General features: G+C 45.6%; 2 protein-coding genes across 4 annotated transcripts; both read left to right on the forward strand.

Annotated features, from left to right (window-relative positions):
• The first annotated feature begins 1963 nt into the window (after positions 1 to 1963).
• rab5c (RAB5C, member RAS oncogene family) lies at positions 1964 to 10187 on the forward strand. 3 transcript variants are annotated; one of them, XM_078083557.1, is made up of 8 exons: positions 2043 to 2109; positions 3625 to 3690; positions 3907 to 4146; positions 6066 to 6386; positions 7669 to 7820; positions 7946 to 8068; positions 8146 to 8239; positions 8836 to 10187. In XM_078083557.1, the coding sequence occupies exons 4-8, from the start codon at positions 6221 to 6223 to the stop codon at positions 8961 to 8963; spliced, it is 663 nt and encodes a 220-aa protein (XP_077939683.1). In that variant the 5' UTR covers positions 2043 to 2109; positions 3625 to 3690; positions 3907 to 4146; positions 6066 to 6220; the 3' UTR covers positions 8964 to 10187. The 3 variants fall into 3 exon arrangements, with proteins under 3 accessions (XP_040046582.1, XP_077939683.1, XP_077939684.1); XM_078083558.1 differs by lacking the exon at positions 3907 to 4146; XM_040190648.2 differs by lacking the exons at positions 3625 to 3690; positions 3907 to 4146 and having other exon boundaries at positions 1964 to 2109.
• A 645-nt stretch (positions 10188 to 10832) lies between these two features.
• On the forward strand, positions 10833 to 17396 carry kat2a (K(lysine) acetyltransferase 2A). Its single transcript, XM_040190647.2, has 18 exons — positions 10833 to 11459; positions 11800 to 11923; positions 12018 to 12163; positions 12277 to 12366; positions 12726 to 12907; positions 12996 to 13187; positions 13383 to 13489; positions 13996 to 14100; positions 14236 to 14369; positions 14476 to 14684; positions 14760 to 14886; positions 15394 to 15504; positions 15587 to 15730; positions 15827 to 15941; positions 16023 to 16059; positions 16350 to 16413; positions 16490 to 16574; positions 16826 to 17396. Exons 1-18 carry the CDS (start codon positions 11235 to 11237, stop codon positions 17017 to 17019), a joined length of 2391 nt encoding a protein of 796 aa, XP_040046581.2. The 5' UTR covers positions 10833 to 11234; the 3' UTR covers positions 17020 to 17396.
• Positions 17397 to 17623: the final 227 nt, after the last annotated feature.

Below are 17623 nucleotides of genomic sequence, written 5' to 3' on the forward strand. Positions count from 1 at the left end.
GTAATAACATTGGTTCACAGTGCTACGGTCAGGGTGTCCTGTTAGGTGCTGTTTATGTAGCGGTTGTACTCTTTCTTGCGTTGTGTTGTTAAAATCACCACCAGGACACGGACCACATTCGGCTCGGATCGGCCGTTTATTTTGTGACGTTAAGACACCTGGCGAACACACAGAAGTTAACGTCCTCAGAAGGAACCTCGTGGCATCATAACTGCCAAACAGAATGAAACACATGAGCTAGTTGAATTTAGCATTAGCCTTTTCAAGGGGACTTTCTACAGCCAACTTACCGGTTACACACGCTGCAGCAGACTAACTTTTTAGCTACAGGGTGTCGCACCCACGTCCGCAGGGACCCACTAGAGGGCACCCACGTGACACCCTGTCATGACTCTTAGCGATGGCAAGTGGAGTCAAACACCTGTTACATTTACATGCATGGGCTCATTCCCTCTAATGTTCTGTTTTTTTCTTCTGAAGTAGAAGACCTTATGTGAACTCCTCAGGTCAAGCTGCCCTCCTCCTTGGTCCAGCGAGAGGGCTTTGAAAGCCACATACAGAAGAGGCAATCATCCATCTATACCTGAAATTAGCTGCTGTCTTCATTTAATGCACCGCTGAGGGTTCATTGATCAGTGCAGACTGGCATGAGCCCAAGTCCCAGGAGCTACAAGTCCATCTCCTATTTCCCATAACTGTAGAACCATCTTCAATAATAAGGACCAAAGAGCATTGTGATCATTAATATGTATAAGTGGTTTAGCAATAGTGTTTAAAATGTAAAAAAACAACAATCTACTGTTGGTTGAACTATTGAACTGATCACAATTAACTGATCACGGCCAGGAGCTCCGTTTGTTGTCACCCCAGACAGCATCAGCGTTGCCCCGGTGGAGCGAACGCAGTCGAGAAGCCTGCGGACCCCGGGCGAGAATCAACATGGAGCTGGAGAATATCGTGGCCAACACGGTGCTGCTTATCTATCAAAATACAAAGCGGCATAATATGGAAATACTAGAAAATTGTAAATTGCAGTACTGGAATTAACTTTCAAATCAAACTCAACTCAAAATCATTTTAGCTTTGGTGCTGTTTGCAGACTTAGGAATTTACCTTAAACATAAAACCGATAAATATTTAAGTTGAACGAAGTATTCACGACTCGCTGAAGACTTTAATGGCACATTTAGTTGCCGTGTGCAGACCATAGATATACATCAAGACTAGATGTCTCCTTCGCGTTGCCCGCCGAACGTCCGCACAAGGCGGCCATCTTGGTACGGTGCGCTCGCTGGTACATGTACTTTAAATAATAATAACATAGCTCAATGTTTTCTGATTTTTAAACGGTTTGGTTTGTTATAAACGTCAGAGATGTAGTTATGAGAATGCATACATACTATGATTAATTATGTTATATTTTAAAAAATAGAATAATGTTCTAAAATAGGTACGGTTTGTCCCTTTACAAATATACATCAAGAAATGCTGCATGTTGAAATCCCCACCCTGTACAGAGATGTATTTATGACACTGCATAATTGTATTATTATAACCATGGGTTTTCGTACGAGCCCTGCGATTGGCTGGTGACCAGTCCAGGGTGTACCCCGTCTCTCGGCCGAAGTTGGCTGGGATAGATTCCAGCCCCCCCCGCCGCGACCCTGTGTGCAGGATAAGCGGTTTAAAAATGGATGGATGGATGGTTTTCATACGAAATACCATTAAACAAAACATTATTCATAAGTATGCAGTGTCATAACTACATCTCGGACGTGTATAACAAACCAAACCGTTTAAAAATCGGTTGAACATTGAGCTAAGTTATTATTATTTAAAGTACATGTACCACCATCGACACAATATTATGGGTGAGCGAGCGCACCGTACCAACATGGCCGCCATGTGCGGACGTTCTATACTCCGACGTAAGACATCTAGTCTTTGTATATCTATGGTGCAGACAGCTGTTTGTAAATTGCTCGCGCAGCCGCTGAACAAGTGGGACGTTCCCGGAACAATCGCTAACCGGAAGGGAAGGCCAGAGCCTCAGAAGAAGAAGCAGAAGAAGAAGACAGCCGCCGCCGCGAGAGAGAAGGAAAAAGTATCGTAAGTCAAACAACTTGAAATTATTGGAGATAGTCGTTGAGAGGCGCACTTTTGTTTTGTTTTGCTCTACGAACTATTAAACGCGTTTGGACTCGCCGTGTCACATGTTGTTGCACCTATTAGCCGAGTCCGGGTTCACTCGCAATGTCCATCGGGCTGGCAGGAGACAGGCTAGGAGTTTCTAGCCCCGTGAGACCACACGGCGTTCAAACAGTCTTGGCAACAAAACATCGCTGAGCAGAACATGACATGTTTCGACCAGCAGCCGACACGATACCGACTCTGACTCGACCGAGTTATTCTCTTTTCTTTTTTTTTTTTTCAAACGTCAAAACAGCTGACGATATGTGGCTGCAAAATGGAAAGTTGAATAAAGACGCGCGCGCTGCTAACCTGACGTTGGCTAAGGCCATCGGCATTCCAGTTGTCTCCAAAGTTGAGCATAAACGCTTGTTTTTTTATTTCTTTATTATTATTATCTTTTTTCGACAACATACATTAGCAAACTAATGCTACGTCAAATGAACGCAGCGTGGTCAAATATCCGTCTTTCGCCATTCGACGGTAGGTTCACTAACGTTAAGTCAGTCACTTGTGCTCCCGATGACAGTTCGCTGTCGTCCACTGACGTCATAGGTAACCACTCGCCACAGCTAACGTTACGTCACGCATTTAGTCTTTCGTTCGCTGCAGTCAGGTGATTGGGATAATAACGCTACATGTCCATCCGCTGCAGCTGCCTCCAGTACTTGTTTATCTTGGTCGCTGACGAGCACCTGTCTTACCTGTGGGGGTTTTCTTTCTTTTAAAAAAAAAAATGTCGTTCAAAACTACCTTTTTTTTTTTTTTTTTAATCGCTCAGTTGATGAGTTTTTATCTGTTGGCTGGCGTGACCTTCGTCAGGGCCGCTGAAGGCCAGCGAGCTTCACACATTAAGTAAATGTGTCATTACTGCATTTGTTTTTCCTATTGAGCCATTTGTCGAGGTTGTGTTTTTTTTTCACATGGAGATTTTTTCACCGTCTTCTCGTTCTGGCTGAGTAAGGGAAACCGAGCGCAGACCTTTGAGACGGGAAAAGAGAAATAATCTCACCCGCTCAGGTTTTTATGATGTGTGGACCTTGTCCTTCTAAAGTGGTGACACGTTTTCTCACACTGTAGCCCTGCAACCAGCACCGCAGCTGATATAAATAACATTTGAGTTTAATTTGTGGAAATCCCCTCGTCTCAGACTATTTAACCTCAATGTCTGAAGTTGTAGAGATGCTTTTCTAAATTACAGCTGGTGGTTCTGTGCTGCCATCAAGTCCCAAACTACATCTTTTAATATCTGCCGAAGTAGCACATTGTGAAGGGTGTGTCTTTCACGCACATGCACTGTCATCACTTGCAATGCATTCACAGGTGCAGAGGTTTTTTTTTTTGTTTGTTTGAATTTCAACTACAATGCATTTTGATTTTACTGCACGAAGGAATCTTTTTGTAATGGGTCTTTTCTTGTCTTCTCCCCCTCAGAAGAACTGCAACTGACTCCGCAAATATTTTTATGATTCCTCTCGTACACGGAGTAATTATCACCTGGTAACGTGCATGCTTCTTCAGTTCCACTATTTTGTTTTGATTTCACAGAAACGTGCAGGTTTTTGCATGAGTTTTTTATTTTAGTGATTTGTCTTTGGATAGGCAGCGTTTTTAAACGTGACTCACAAGAAAAGGAAGTGCCCTGTGATTTCCTTGGGGCCTTGCAAACCGCCAGTGATGAGTATCATGTTCGCCTTTCCTGTGTTATATCCCCAGTTTCCTTGTCGCTGTCTCCAAAGCCATCCTTTACCAGAGACCCGATCAGTTGAACGACCTGCCTTGGATCAAGACCTTTTCCTGCTTCATTGGACGGGATTGTTCTGCACGCGTTGATCTTTCAGCGTGTGTTACAGCTGAAGGCTTATTGTCGATAGTGCGCACAGCTTTTGACCAAACGACAAAAGGAGCTCGTATCAGACACCACCAGTTCCTCTAGGACCCCACCCTTCGATCCAAGTGAGCAACACAAGCCCCTGCTTGTGTTCTTGAAACTGATCTAGCGATGCCAGCTGCGAACGTTGTTTGACTATTAAGTCAATGGAATGTGGGACTGAGTTCAGCTTCCCTCGTTGCACTAAAATAACTGCCAAATTTAATATGCGGCAGCGCAGGATTTCCTAGCAAGAGTGCGTGCGTGTTTGCTACTTGGCTGTAATGCTCGCAGCAGAATATACAGGCGGCCACAATGACTTTACCACAGACTTTCCCCATGTGTATTTTTTTATTCTCCGTCACCCTTGTGCCACCGTCTCACTTGCCTGCTTCCGTCTCGGCGCCCTCTAAGGATGTCATCAAAGAGTCGGTCACACGCTGCTGACGATGTGTGCAGGTCTGTCTCCGCATCAGCGCCGCCGACTGCTTCACAGACACCTTTTTTTACCGTTACTGTTTGGCAGTCAACCGCAATTTCGCGCGTTTAATAGTTGTATTCTACAGTGTATGTCAGACACGAACAACTCTTACACACACACACACACACGTTTTGCTTCCTAGAAGATGTGCTTTGTCTTTTTTGAATCCTTTTTCTCTACTCTATTCCTCGTGCGAATGGCTGCAGCTCACTGTTCACGCCCGCACATCTTCATATCACAAAAAGCAATAGATGTCTGCCACAAAATCCCTCGCTCCATCCTTCCGCTCGTCTTTGCTTCCTCTAGTGAGGAATGTGAACAGGGGGAAGCTCTTCTCTGCTGAGTGCAGCCCTCATGTCTGTGTGACCCAGGGAACAGAGTGCCTTTATCTCCCCTCTGCTGCCCCCGGGAAGCGCCCCCCCCCCCCCCCCCCCCTCCAGCCCTGCGTGTGCGCCACTTGAGAGTCCAGCGAGACTTTAAAGGCGCTGCCTCGGATGTCTGCTGAAGTTGGTTTGCATTTAATTCTCTGTAGCAAAAGTCACTTTGGAAACCGTGCTGAAGTTGGGGGAAACTCTCTTTAACCACAGGAGACCTGCACGTAATGAACGTATGCAGCGCGTTGGGCGAGCGAGCAGAGGTTATCCCGAGTGTGTGCTCAGCAGTAAAATGTCTCCTGCGAGCTTCACTTCCTGCTTTCAGCGGACTTGTGCTTCCTGTACTTTGACCAAGCAGAAGCTGTCTGACCTCAAGTGAATCACCCAACCGAAAAAAAGATTAGGCAAGGTTTCATATATGCAAAGCAGGCGGAAGGCGAGGGAATAATCGTTTGCTCATTTGTGCTGCCTCGGTCGGCTATTGTCCCCTGTTGTGGATAATTCGAGGTACATTCATGCTGGATGAAATGCTTTTAAACTTAAAAAACAAAAACATGGCCACTGGAAGTTTTACTGTTGAAACATGGTTTAGACTTGATGTTATTATTAGACCATCTAATTGTGGCACTGCTACATGGAAGCAGCCACAAATATCTTAAAAAAAGGAGCTAAAAAACCCCAAAACCTTGTGGCCAGATATCTGTGGCGAGATGACTCACTGGAACAGATGCGGTGAGCTCATGTTGGGGCGAGCCTTAATATTCGCTCCTATGGTCTACACACGATTATTTTATTTGTATATCATAATTGTTTTATGATATGCTGAAGCAACCGTAGCCTCTTCCAGCGCTTGTTTTCACTAAACACGGTTGAATGAACGGTTTATCTTCAGGCTCCGCCCACTGGGAGGCGTGTTTCCATATCAACAACATGGCCTCTCCGTTGTCTAAAACAACAGTTTAAGTTGAGCTGTATTTTGCCGATGCGCTCTGTTTAACGTTTACAGGTGGAGTACAGGAATTCATCTTGGGTTGGTTTCTTTTATTCAAACAGCTACACTAATGCTAAGCCCCCATAATATTGTTCCATGATAGCTGTTTTAATGGAAAGCTCAAGCTTAACATACTAAACAATATGTTGTGTTTTCCAGGTGTGGTCTCCTCCTCCTCCTCCTCCTCCTCCCACGGCTCTTCCATCTGCCTGATCTCCACCCGCCCCCCCCACCAGCCTTCCTCCCTCTTCTCCCAGCTTCTTCTCTCCTACCTCCCCCCCCCCTCTCTCCCCCCGGCCCCCGTTTTCCCCACCATGGCGGGGCGAGGCGGACCGGCGCGGACCAACGCCACAGCGGCGAGCAACAAAATCTGCCAGTTTAAGCTGGTGCTGTTGGGGGAGTCGGCGGTGGGAAAGTCCAGCTTGGTGCTGCGCTTCGTCAAAGGACAGTTCCACGAGTACCAGGAGAGCACCATCGGCGGTGAGGGTCCGCTAGCTGTCTCTGCTCAATAAACGGCGAGGTTGTATTTAGGAATTTGTGGGGCTCATTGTCCTAAACGGACGGCGTGGTTGTTGCAACCTGTGAAGGAGGAGCAATGGCACCGCCGTTTCTTTGGAACGTGACTAGTTTGTCCTCTGCTAGGTGTGTGCAGCGTCGTTCCTCTGAAACAGGAAGGAATTGAGCCAACAATGGGGATTTCCTGGACCTCCTTCCGATCAGTGAAGCTCTTCAAAAGAGTATCGTTGCTTGTTCAAACGGGAATATTCTCTGTGCCTTTTGAGATTTTGCAGTATGGTCGTATTCGTTCACTTGAGCTGGGCGGGCTGTGGAGGTTTTTCTCGTAACTCGCACGTGACGTGTTTCCTCTGGAGCCTTCCGAGCATTATTCTGTTCAGACGTGCACTATTGATCTCTTCAAGCAATTTATCTATTCAAGCAATTTATCTTGAACTAATATAATTGAACACAAACATTTTTGCAACGTTCTTCACATCAGTACCTCCGGCCTGCTGCAGACGCCGAGTCCTCCAGCGTGTTGCCGCCATGCCAACAGGCAACAGAGTTCAACATGTTGACTCATATTCTCTCGTAAAGACGACCCTGACAAACATTTAAAGTATATTTATTGATAACTAACTTGAAGTTGCTTATGATCTGCCCCTCTAATGGATTGGGCTGCAACTAACACAGCATTATTGTATTTACTAGCATGTCCACTAGCAACAGAGTTTAACGTTGACCAAAAAACTTTTTTTTTTCTTTTTCTCACGTTTCCTGCATCTGCGTAATGTGGCTGCAGGATGTTGGGACAGGATGCTCACGCTGAGTCAGCATGTTTTCTGTTCTGCTGAACCTCGTGGTCAGCTGAATGCCCGGTCAAAGATTACAAAGCTTTAAGCTATGTGCAAGTGGGCGCTCTGTTTTCTTCCGTCATGTGACGTTCGCCTGAGTAAGCGAGTTGTATACAGTTGTGCCTCCTAGTAAAGTACCACAGTACTTTTGCATTTGCAAAAAAAAGCTTAGCTTAGCTTTTTTCGCAATTGAGATCTGGTCAAGTGTTTCCTCTCTGTTCTCTCTTCTAAACATTTTGATTATTGTATTTCGTGCTACAGCAAATTATGCATTGTGTCATGTCATTAAAAAGATTATTTCTGTCCATATTAAGTCTTTTTCTTTAAACATTCTTGAATTGGTCTTGACATTTTAAAATGTTCCTACAGTGTAGGTTTTAATGGTCTGATCTTATTTCTTTTCTTTCCAGCGGCCTTCCTCACCCAGACGGTATGTTTGGATGACACGACGGTGAAGTTTGAGATCTGGGACACCGCAGGACAGGAGCGGTATCACAGCTTGGCCCCCATGTACTACAGGGGGGCCCAGGCCGCCATCGTTGTCTACGATATCACCAACACAGTGAGTCCCGCGGACGAAATTGCTTAGTTTGCAGAGTGTCTTTGTTCTTTCAACTCGCACGTAAAACTTGCAGCGGGGAATTAAAGTTTAACAACACTGTCTCGTGTTCTTTTCTCTGCTCCAAGGACACATTCACACGTGCAAAGAACTGGGTGAAGGAGCTGCAGCGACAAGCCAGCCCGAATATTGTCATCGCGCTGGCAGGAAACAAAGCCGACCTGGCCAACAAGAGAGCCATCGACTTCCAGGTACCAGGTCACATGTTGGAGTCTGCATTTCTTTTGAAGATGCTTTGATGCCAAGCGGTCTGTTTGTGTGTCTTCAGGAAGCTCAGGGATATGCGGATGACAACAGTTTGCTCTTCATGGAGACCTCAGCCAAGACGGCGATGAATGTCAATGAGATTTTTATGGCTATTGGTACGTGCTCCACGCATTTCTTACTGCTCCAACAGGAAATGGGTCTGCAGCTATCTTGATGGAGTTCAATCAATTCACCTGCTGATTATTATTATTTTAGTCATCAATTTATATATTTGGGAATATAATTTCCTAGAGACAGAATGTTGAAATTCCTTATTTTATTCGACCACCACTCCAAATTCCCCCATTTGTAGTGGCAGCGTAATGCAATACAATGGGGAAAAAAACCCGGAGACTGTTTACTTACCTTTTTAAGATCAGACGTATTCTAAAAGGACCGGTGCTCTTAAAAGCTTCCTCTTTGGTCTACTGGGATCACAAATATCAATACAAAGTCTCTTGTAGTGCATTGAAATTATTACTTAAATGTTCAAATAATTTTGGCTGTTAAAGTAGAATTTTCATTTTTAAAAGGAATAAATTGTGTTTTGGACTGTTAATCAAAATAAGACATTTTATGACGTCACCTCAGACTTTAATTGTTTTCCTATGTCCTGATGACTTACTGGAGAAAAAAACATTGAGGAAAAGTGTCTGAATAATGAAAATAGTGCAGTAATTAATTAATATATCATACTTCAACCCCAAAACAGCCAAGAAACTTCCCAAGAACGAGCCTCAGGGAGGAGCGGGCGGCGGTGGGCGAGCCGGAGGCGGCGTGGTGCTGACGGACGGAGCAGCACAGGACCGAGGCGGCAACTGCTGTGGTCGCGGCAACTAGCCAACACAAGTCAGCTGATCCGACCAATCCTCGATCAACAAGACCAGATGTCAGCCAGCTCAATGCCCAACGTCCCATTGGTCAAACCACACCACCCGATCAGCACCAATTAACTGTCCGGCAAATAAGTCCAGTGGCCAGTAAAGTGCCCGGCGCCTCTTGACGGTTGAACCAACCAGCAGGCTTATTTACGCAGTCCTATTTGAACCCCAGGACTTCCTGTCCATGAGCTCTCTATTGATGGTGGACACTTGACGTTGCCTGGGGAGGTGGAGAGGGGGTGGTGAGAGATTATGTCAGCAATGGATGAAGAAAGAAAAAAAAAAAAAAAATCAGTCATTACCAATGGCACTTACTATGGCCATCTTGCCTATCGTTTTTTTCGTATTTGTGTGGTGTGGGGGGGGGGGGGGGGGGGGGATTACAGGAATTTCTATAAGCAGGCTCATCGGCCCGGTCCTTTCCCGCCTGTCCCCGGGTTTCTCCAGCACCGTATGTCTAGTGAGAATTTCCAACATGGTTGTGTGACACCGTCGAAGCAGCGCAACAGGCCTCCGCTTTTCTGGCTTGTTCCTGGAAGAGATGGAAAGAAAAGCTTCGTAACAGGAGAATGGCAATGGATGGATATTTCCTTCTTGATGGAAATGTAATAATTCACACTATACATTTCTATCACTATTATTACTTCAACTTCTTTTGACGCAGGCTGTTCAACGTGATTTTGAAACCTTTAAGGTTTTTCAATCGCCTATCTGTTATCAAAGCACATACAGTAAATAGTCACCATAAGTAATTTTAGCATTTATGTAATGTTTTTGAATTGTGTAATTACAAATGCATTAAACAAGACCAAAATCACAACTGTGTTGACAATGTTGCTGTATTTGTACCAGACTCTTCAAGTGTATCAGTAGTCCACTTTCGAACAACGTCTTTCTAATGTCTGCATTATGTTTTGTCCACCTTAATTATATTGTCGTTTTCTGAAGACCTATGGTATCAAATGCACTGGTTCTGTCTCATCTTTGTGAATCGGGGTGTTATTGTCTGCTTTCTTTCCTTTTTTCTTTTCTGTTTTGCTTTCAACTGTAATGTCCTCATGTTATGGCATCAACAACTAGCACAACAGTACCTGCGCAGCACCACCTGCTGTGAGGAGGGGGGCATCGTGGGTAGATAAAGAATCAAAAAATGTAATTTACCAATAAACAGATCTTTTCTGTATGACTGCAATAATTGGTAAAGTACAACAAGGTATGATTGTTCATTTACACTTGTGATAACTACCTTCTATTCGAACAATATATTTATATGATTGATCACAATGTCAAAGTCTTGATTTAATATCAATATAATTGGCATTTCATTTTTTGTAAATATCTGTGTATCCGATAAATTATCCACAGGCGTATTGCTTTCACGTGCCACAACGTTTTATAAACCAAGTCCAATCAAAATGTGGCAACAATTTTAATTAGGCTTCCACTACTAGTAGAAAGTATTAGTACTGTTTATTGCACTAAATTACTTAATGTAGAACTTCTTTTTGGTTAACTAATTCGGATATAGTGTACTTAATACATTTAAAGGAGACTGTAACTACTAAGTTGATGAATATGCCTTTAAAAATATTGTGTTATCTTATAAAAGGATGACACCAAAAGTGATGGTATGGTACATTCACCCCAACTGCACTGATTTGTAGTTTATAAGGTTGACCACTGGGGGGCAGTAAACGCTCATGATTTTAATGAGCTTAATTTTAAATTAGACTTTTACCATTTTACTAGTAAACACATTTCGAAACATAGATCTATGTTTCGAAATGTACTGAAGCATTTTGAACACGAGAGGGCGCTGAAGACAACTACACAACTGTAAAGTCAGACGTAAAATATCATTGTCTTCATCTTCCGGTTCATTCAATATCATACATTCTAAATAGGGGGTTGAATATTTTTTCAGTGATTACGGTAATATCGTGAAATGTGGTTGATTATTCGCGATGTAACGTTATTTGGAAAAATATCTCTTTCGGTTTGGTCAATGCCGGAACGGCTCATACGTGAAAAGTCCTGCTTCCAGTGTAAAATAAATTGTTTGCATGCAAATGTAATGCAATCTAAATTCTTAACGCCTCTGTTACAACGAGACGGGAACTTCAGTTTCTGAACAGTGCTGCGGTTCTCTTAAATCTCATTTCGACGACCGCCCCTGAACGCAGCACGCGAGGTAAACGGGAGCCGAGGACGAGTCTAGCAGCGCGTGGACATGTCGGACCCGGCGGCGCAGGCCTCCCAACCCCGGCTCGTCCAAGCCCAGACCGCGGGGTCAGCTGGGTCCAGTACCGCCGCGACGGGCTCCGGGTCGGGAAACAGCGACCCAGCCAGACCGGGACTTAGCCAGCAACAACGTGCGAGCCAGAAGAAAGCCCAAGTCCGGGCTTTCCCACGGGCGAAAAAGCTCGAGAAACTTGGCGTATTCTCCGCATGCAAGGTAGCTAGCCCGGCTAGCCAAAGTTCAGCCCAACAAAGCACCCCTCGGGCGGCGTTAGCATGCACGTATGAGGCGCAGAACCGTCAAACAAAAACGTTATCGGTAGCGCAATGACTTGGTGTTATTTTTAACTTTTGTAGCTACCTAGCTAGCTAGCTAGCAAGTAGACCGTATGCAGTCCACTTTATGCCGTTCTTATAAACGCTTGGTATATCTGAAGCTGCGTGAATTGTCAGTTAGCTCAAACGTAACGTTCGGTCACCCACCGACGCACAGGAACAGCAGCAAGTCACTGTAAGCCATTTGTGTGTGTGTTCATCACATTTTGCATATTTCCCAGGCCATTGACACATGCAAGTGCAACGGATGGAAAAACCCAAATCCCCCCTCGGCCACACGTATGGACCTGCAGCAGCAAGCCGCCAGCCTCGGCGAGCTGTGCCGCAGCTGCGGACATGCTCTGGGTACAAACTCCTCCGCCTCCACCCGGACACCTGCCTTGCCGCTGCGTCCTCCATCTCTGCAGACTTCTTATGGATTCCATGTTTCCTTTTGCAGCTGACCACGTGTCCCACTTGGAGAACGTGTCTGAGGATGAGATGAACAGGCTGCTGGGGATGGTGGTGGACGTGGAGAACCTTTTCATGTCTGTGCACAAAGAGGAGGACACGGACACCAAACAGGTCTACTTCTACCTGTTCAAGGTAGAAACCCCAGTAACTGTGTGTGTGTGTGTTTGCGCACACATCACTGTCTTACTGTCCTGTTGTGCACCAACCAGCCTAACAATGTTCCTGATTCGCGCTGTTCTCCTCAGCTGCTGAGGAAATGCATCCTGCAGATGAGCCAGCCGGTGGTAGAAGGATCCCTGGGAAGTCCACCCTTTGAGAAGCCCAACATTGAGCAGGTAGTCCAGTGATTCCAACAGATCCAACGTCAATGTGTGCGTGTGTGTGTGTGTGAGAGAGAGACGCGTGACTGACAGAGACTGAGGGAGAGAAGGGAAAGGAAATGCAGCTGAACGAATTCGCTGCGTGATTTAAATAGCGTTTAAAAAAAGAAATACAACGCAATGTCTGGCGCCCGGTGTTGAATCTGTGGTGCACCGCCACAAATTAGTCTGTGTGGGAAACACTAGTCTACTACAGTAGAAGAACATCCGCGTTGTCGTCAATACGCTGCTGATGCTCTTCAGACATTTCTCTTTGCTCCAATCACACACTGCCTCTTTGTCTTTTTCTCTTTTGGTTTCCTTTTCCTCCGTAGGGGGTTTTGAATTTTGTTCAGTACAAGTTCAGCCACCTGGCACCAAAGGAAAGGCAGACCATGTTTGAGCTGTCAAAGATGTTCCTCTTGTGCCTAAATTACTGGAAGCTGGAGACACCGACGCAGTATCGCCAGCGCACCCAGAAAGACGACGGGACGGCGTACAAAGTGGACTACACAAGGTGTGTGTGTGTCATGGTTTAAGGAGGCAGGTGCACTCTTCCAATATCCGCACGGAGCATAACCGCGGTTTTCCCCGACGTCTCCCAGGTGGCTCTGCTACTGCCACGTCCCCCAGAGCAACGACAGCCTGCCGCGCTATGAAACCACTCACGTGTTCGGGCGCAGCCTGCTCAAGTCCATCTTCACGGTGACCCGCCGCCAGCTCCTGGAGAAGTTCCGAGTGGAGAAGGACAAGCTGCTACCGGAGAAACGCACACTCATCCTCACACACTTTCCCAAGTAGGCTGACTCTCTTGAAGTGCTGTGCGAGTGCTTTGTAATGATTAGATTCAACAGTGCATCCTTTTTTGTTCACCATTTAAAAAAAACAACAACAACATTCAGTCATTCATTTAGTCTCATAATAAAAATATATATATATAATTATATAAACAAACAAACCTTGGGATAACATTTGACTCTGAATGTCATCAGGTTCTTGTCCATGCTGGAGGAGGAAATCTATGGGGATAATTCACCAATCTGGGAGGCTGACTTCACCATGCCTGCCTCGGACGGCTCACAGCTGGGGCATCAGTCAGGTGAGGCAGATGTACAACGCGTTAGTCAATACTGTTGTTTTTTTGTTTGTTCAAATAAAATCGTCTGGTCACGAAAAAACAAAGAGTTCTCTGCCCAAATCCTCCATCAGGTCACTTGATCACGCACTGCTACTTTCAGCCAGGAATTAACTGACTGAAAAACGCAGATGTTTATAATCTATTACATACTACAGAATGTGAAACGATGACTAAACTGGTTCCCATAGGAAGAATTCGTACGTTAAAACATGCAAAAATAACTCTGGTCAATGATGAGATTAAGAACTGAAGGGAAATTCCATTTTAAAAGTGTTGTGTTACAATACCAGCGTTCATACATGTCATTTGAGCATTTACGCGGAACGATGCGCCTTCCGATCCATTTTTACTTAAATACGTACTACGTTATAAAAATATTCCAATCTACGAGAACGCCCGAGCTGCCTTTGCCGTCGTCACCGTTCCTGTTGTGTTGTGTTGTTGACCCGTGCGTCCCTCCACTGCAGGGATCAGTCCCGCCGCAGGGTCCGGCTCCCCCGCGCTGCCCAAAGGTCTGAGCAGCATGTCCTCTGTGGGCAGCTTGGACGCCGGCGCCGCAGAGCCCCACACAGGTACCTCCCTGCACGCCACGTGCATGTTGTGTAATATGGAAAGCGCGCGCGCACGCACGCACACGCACACACTAGTTATTACCAACTGTCTCCTTGCGTTGTTTTGATCCGTGCAATGTGCAACCCGATATTCAGGGGAGAAACGCAAACTGGAGGTGTTGACGCTGGAGGACGCCAAGCGGATCCGCGTGATGGGAGACATTCCGATGGAGCTGGTCAATGAGGTCATGATGACGATCACTGACCCTGCCGCCATGCTCGGACCGGAGGTGGGGGGGGGGGGTCGTTCGATCTCGGGTGATTCGTTGAAGGTCGTGTTGAATACAAATACGGAATCTAGTGCTCACTTTGTTGTTTTTGTATTTTTCTCACCAGACCAACCTTCTGACTCCAAACGCTGCCCGCGACGAGACCGCCAGGCTGGAGGAGAGGCGGGGGATCATCGAGTTCCACGTCATCGGAAACTCGCTGTCCCAGAAGTCCAACAAGAAGATTTTGATGTGGCTGGTCGGCCTGCAGAACGTCTTCTCTCACCAGTTACCTCGCATGCCCAAAGAGTACATCACGCGGCTGGTGTTCGACCCGTAGGTACATGTTCTCTGACCACGTGTCGCCATCCCATATTGCCACGCTCACCCGGTGTGTCCCAACCTCCGCAGGAAGCACAAGACCCTCGCCCTCATCAAAGACGGCCGCGTCATCGGAGGCATCTGTTTTAGGATGTTTCCCACTCAGGGCTTCACGGAGATCGTCTTCTGTGCCGTCACGTCCAATGAGCAAGTTAAGGTACCTGGCGGCCATTTCTTTTATGGAGCGTCTTTGGTGGTCAGACACACACGGTGCTCGTCCACATTTTGTGTCGTAGCTTCAGAACCGAGCGGTTTTTAAGTACGAAATGAATTGTTACTGTGAGTTGGGAACAGTGAGCAGGACTGCTAGTGTTAAGATGACATCATTCGTGAATATGGCAACAAATAGTCTTCCAAGATGCCGCAAAACGTATTCACAAGTAGCCGCGTTGCACCACAGTGACTATTTCTGAAAGTAACCTCACCTGCCACCTTTAAAAAAAATATATATATATTTTAGTCCTTTTGTTAATTATTTCTCATAACTTGCATACTCTTGTTTTTCAATTTCCTCTCATATAAATGCTGATATGACGTTAAGCTTTTCTTTTAGAATTGATTGAGTAGCCGTTTCTTTCTTTAAAGAAAATCCATGTTTTTTTATTCTGCCTTTTTTAATTATTGAAAAATATTTTTGACGACTTTTCTTGTGACTCTAACTTAGGGCTACGGTACACACCTGATGAATCACCTAAAGGAGTACCACATCAAACACAACATCCTCTATTTCCTCACTTACGCCGACGAGTACGCCATTGGCTACTTCAAGAAGCAGGTACTGCTGGCGTGACATTAGCTCGGCTCCCGTCCTCTCCCCCAAACCCCGTTCTTTTCAGTGATTTGTTGTGTCCTCGCAGGGCTTCTCCAAAGACATCAAAGTCCCGAAAGGACGGTACCTGGGCTACATCAAAGACTACGAGGGAGCCACCCTCATGGAGTGTGAGCTCAACCCGAGGATCCCGTACACGGAGCTCTCTCACATCATTAAAAGACAGAAGGAGGTACGCGAGGCCGCCACATCTTCTCGTCAAAGTGTGTTTTCCTGCTGCGCGTCGTTTGGATCTTAAAGATCTCATCGTTCTTAATTGTTCCAACAGATTATCAAGAAGCTGATCGAGAGAAAACAGAGCCAGATCAGGAAGGTTTACCCGGGTCTGACCTGCTTCAAAGAGGGCGTACGACAGATCCCGGTGGAGAGCATTCCAGGGATAAGTGAGTGTTTGGTTGGCGTGAAATGAAACCACAAAATGATCCGTTTTATTACTTCTAATATCTCTTTTTTCTCTCTTTCAGGAGAGACGGGATGGAAACCCAGTAACAAGGATAAAGGGTAAGGATTAATAAATATAAATGCAAGCAGCGTGTGGTCCCAGGCGTCAGATACACCTGCCAAAGTGTCTGTCTATAAACCCCCAAAAACTACGAGACACAATGAGATAATTCAAAACATGGTCAGTGCCATTACAACCAAACAAATGTTATTTACTAACTATGAGTCAATTTGATTCTTAGACTTTGAGTCCAGAAAGTCTTCCCAGGTTGAACTTTTTTTTTTTTTTATACCAATAACAAGACGTTCATCCAATATTTGACACAACTTCATTCCCATATATTTTGCAGGAAAGAGGTGAAGGACCCCGACATGTTATACAACATGTTAAAGAACCTCCTGGCCCAGATAAAGGTAAGACTCCACCGTTCACACCAGACCGGAGCAACGAGAGCCGACACTAACCCGGGCTTCCTCCCCCCCTCCCCAGACTCACCCCGATGCCTGGCCCTTCATGGAGCCCGTGAAGAAATCCGAGGCTCCGGATTACTACGAGATCATCCGCTTTCCCATCGGTGAGCGCGCATCCCTCTCCATCACACGGCACCTTTTCTTCTCAGGCTACGATCGCTTCCCTTTTCAAAGTCATCGATCCCAAGTTCAGAGCGTACCCGTTGCCTTCTCGCGGCTAACGGCGCCCGACGCTGTCGCTGTCCACTGCAGATGCTCTAAAAGACACACTCTTGATCACATTATTATTATTATCATTATTATTATTATTATTAATAACATGCGTCTTGTTTCTCCTTTCAATTTCTTCCCGCAGACCTGAAGACCATGACGGAGAGACTTAAGAACAGGTACTATGTGACCAAGAAGCTTTTCATTGCCGACCTTCAGCGAATCATCACCAACTGTCGCGAGTACAACCCTCCAGACAGCGAGTACTGCAAGAGTGCCAACACCCTGGAGAAGTTCTTCTACTTCAAATTAAAGGACGCAGGACTTATTGAGAAATGAAATCCGCAGAATTATTCAGATTTCTAAACCGAACGCGGGGCGACGTTTACTCGCCCCCCCCGACGAGGAGGAACACATCGCAAAGCTATTGTCATATCTGCGTTAATAAAAGGGCATGTACGCGACCGCAACGGACCGCTATCCGATCAAGTTGAGCAATGCAAAGTGTCAGAAAAACATTTATCTTTAAGTTGCTCCTTTCCAGTACTCCCAGTGGGTCGAGAATCCACATGTTTCATTAAGTGTACCAAAGTTATAGGTCCAAGTTGTAACCACGCCACACTTTCCACCATTTATTTATAGTATGATTGATTTGTTTTTTGTTGCATGTAATGACATTTGTTCGTACCAATTTGCTTAAAACTTGTCACTGTAGCAGAGATATACGTAGAGTTCTTTCATAGAAAACTGGACCTCGGGACCTAAAGCCACGTTGCCTTTCATTACTGACAGACACTTGAACATCCTAGCCATCTTTCATGGGTATAAAGACAAATGTTGCTGGTGGTGTGAAGTCCTTAAAGCACTTAACACCACTGAGTAGTCTTGAAGCAATTCAGTTGTTTGGTTGAATAATTATTATAACGTGGTTGTAAATGAAGTG

Source organism: Gasterosteus aculeatus, chromosome 11 (assembly GCF_964276395.1).
Source record: "Gasterosteus aculeatus chromosome 11, fGasAcu3.hap1.1, whole genome shotgun sequence".
Taxonomy (NCBI): domain Eukaryota; kingdom Metazoa; phylum Chordata; class Actinopteri; order Perciformes; family Gasterosteidae; genus Gasterosteus; species Gasterosteus aculeatus.

Bases quoted from the DNA above. Each gene is read 5' to 3' on its own strand.
- rab5c (XM_040190648.2), top strand. From the start codon at position 6,221: ATGGCGGGGCGAGGCGGACCGGCGCGGACCAACGCCACAGCGGCGAGC. The intron at 6,387-7,668 runs GTGAGGGTCCGC...TTTTCTTTCCAG, and splicing joins CCAGGAGAGCACCATCGGCG to CGGCCTTCCTCACCCAGACG. The intron at 7,821-7,945 runs GTGAGTCCCGCG...CTCTGCTCCAAG, and splicing joins TCTACGATATCACCAACACA to GACACATTCACACGTGCAAA.
- kat2a (XM_040190647.2), top strand. From the start codon at position 11,235: ATGTCGGACCCGGCGGCGCAGGCCTCCCAACCCCGGCTCGTCCAAGCC. The intron at 12,367-12,725 runs GTAGTCCAGTGA...TTTCCTCCGTAG, and splicing joins AGAAGCCCAACATTGAGCAG to GGGGTTTTGAATTTTGTTCA. The intron at 15,731-15,826 runs GTACGCGAGGCC...TTGTTCCAACAG, and splicing joins TCATTAAAAGACAGAAGGAG to ATTATCAAGAAGCTGATCGA.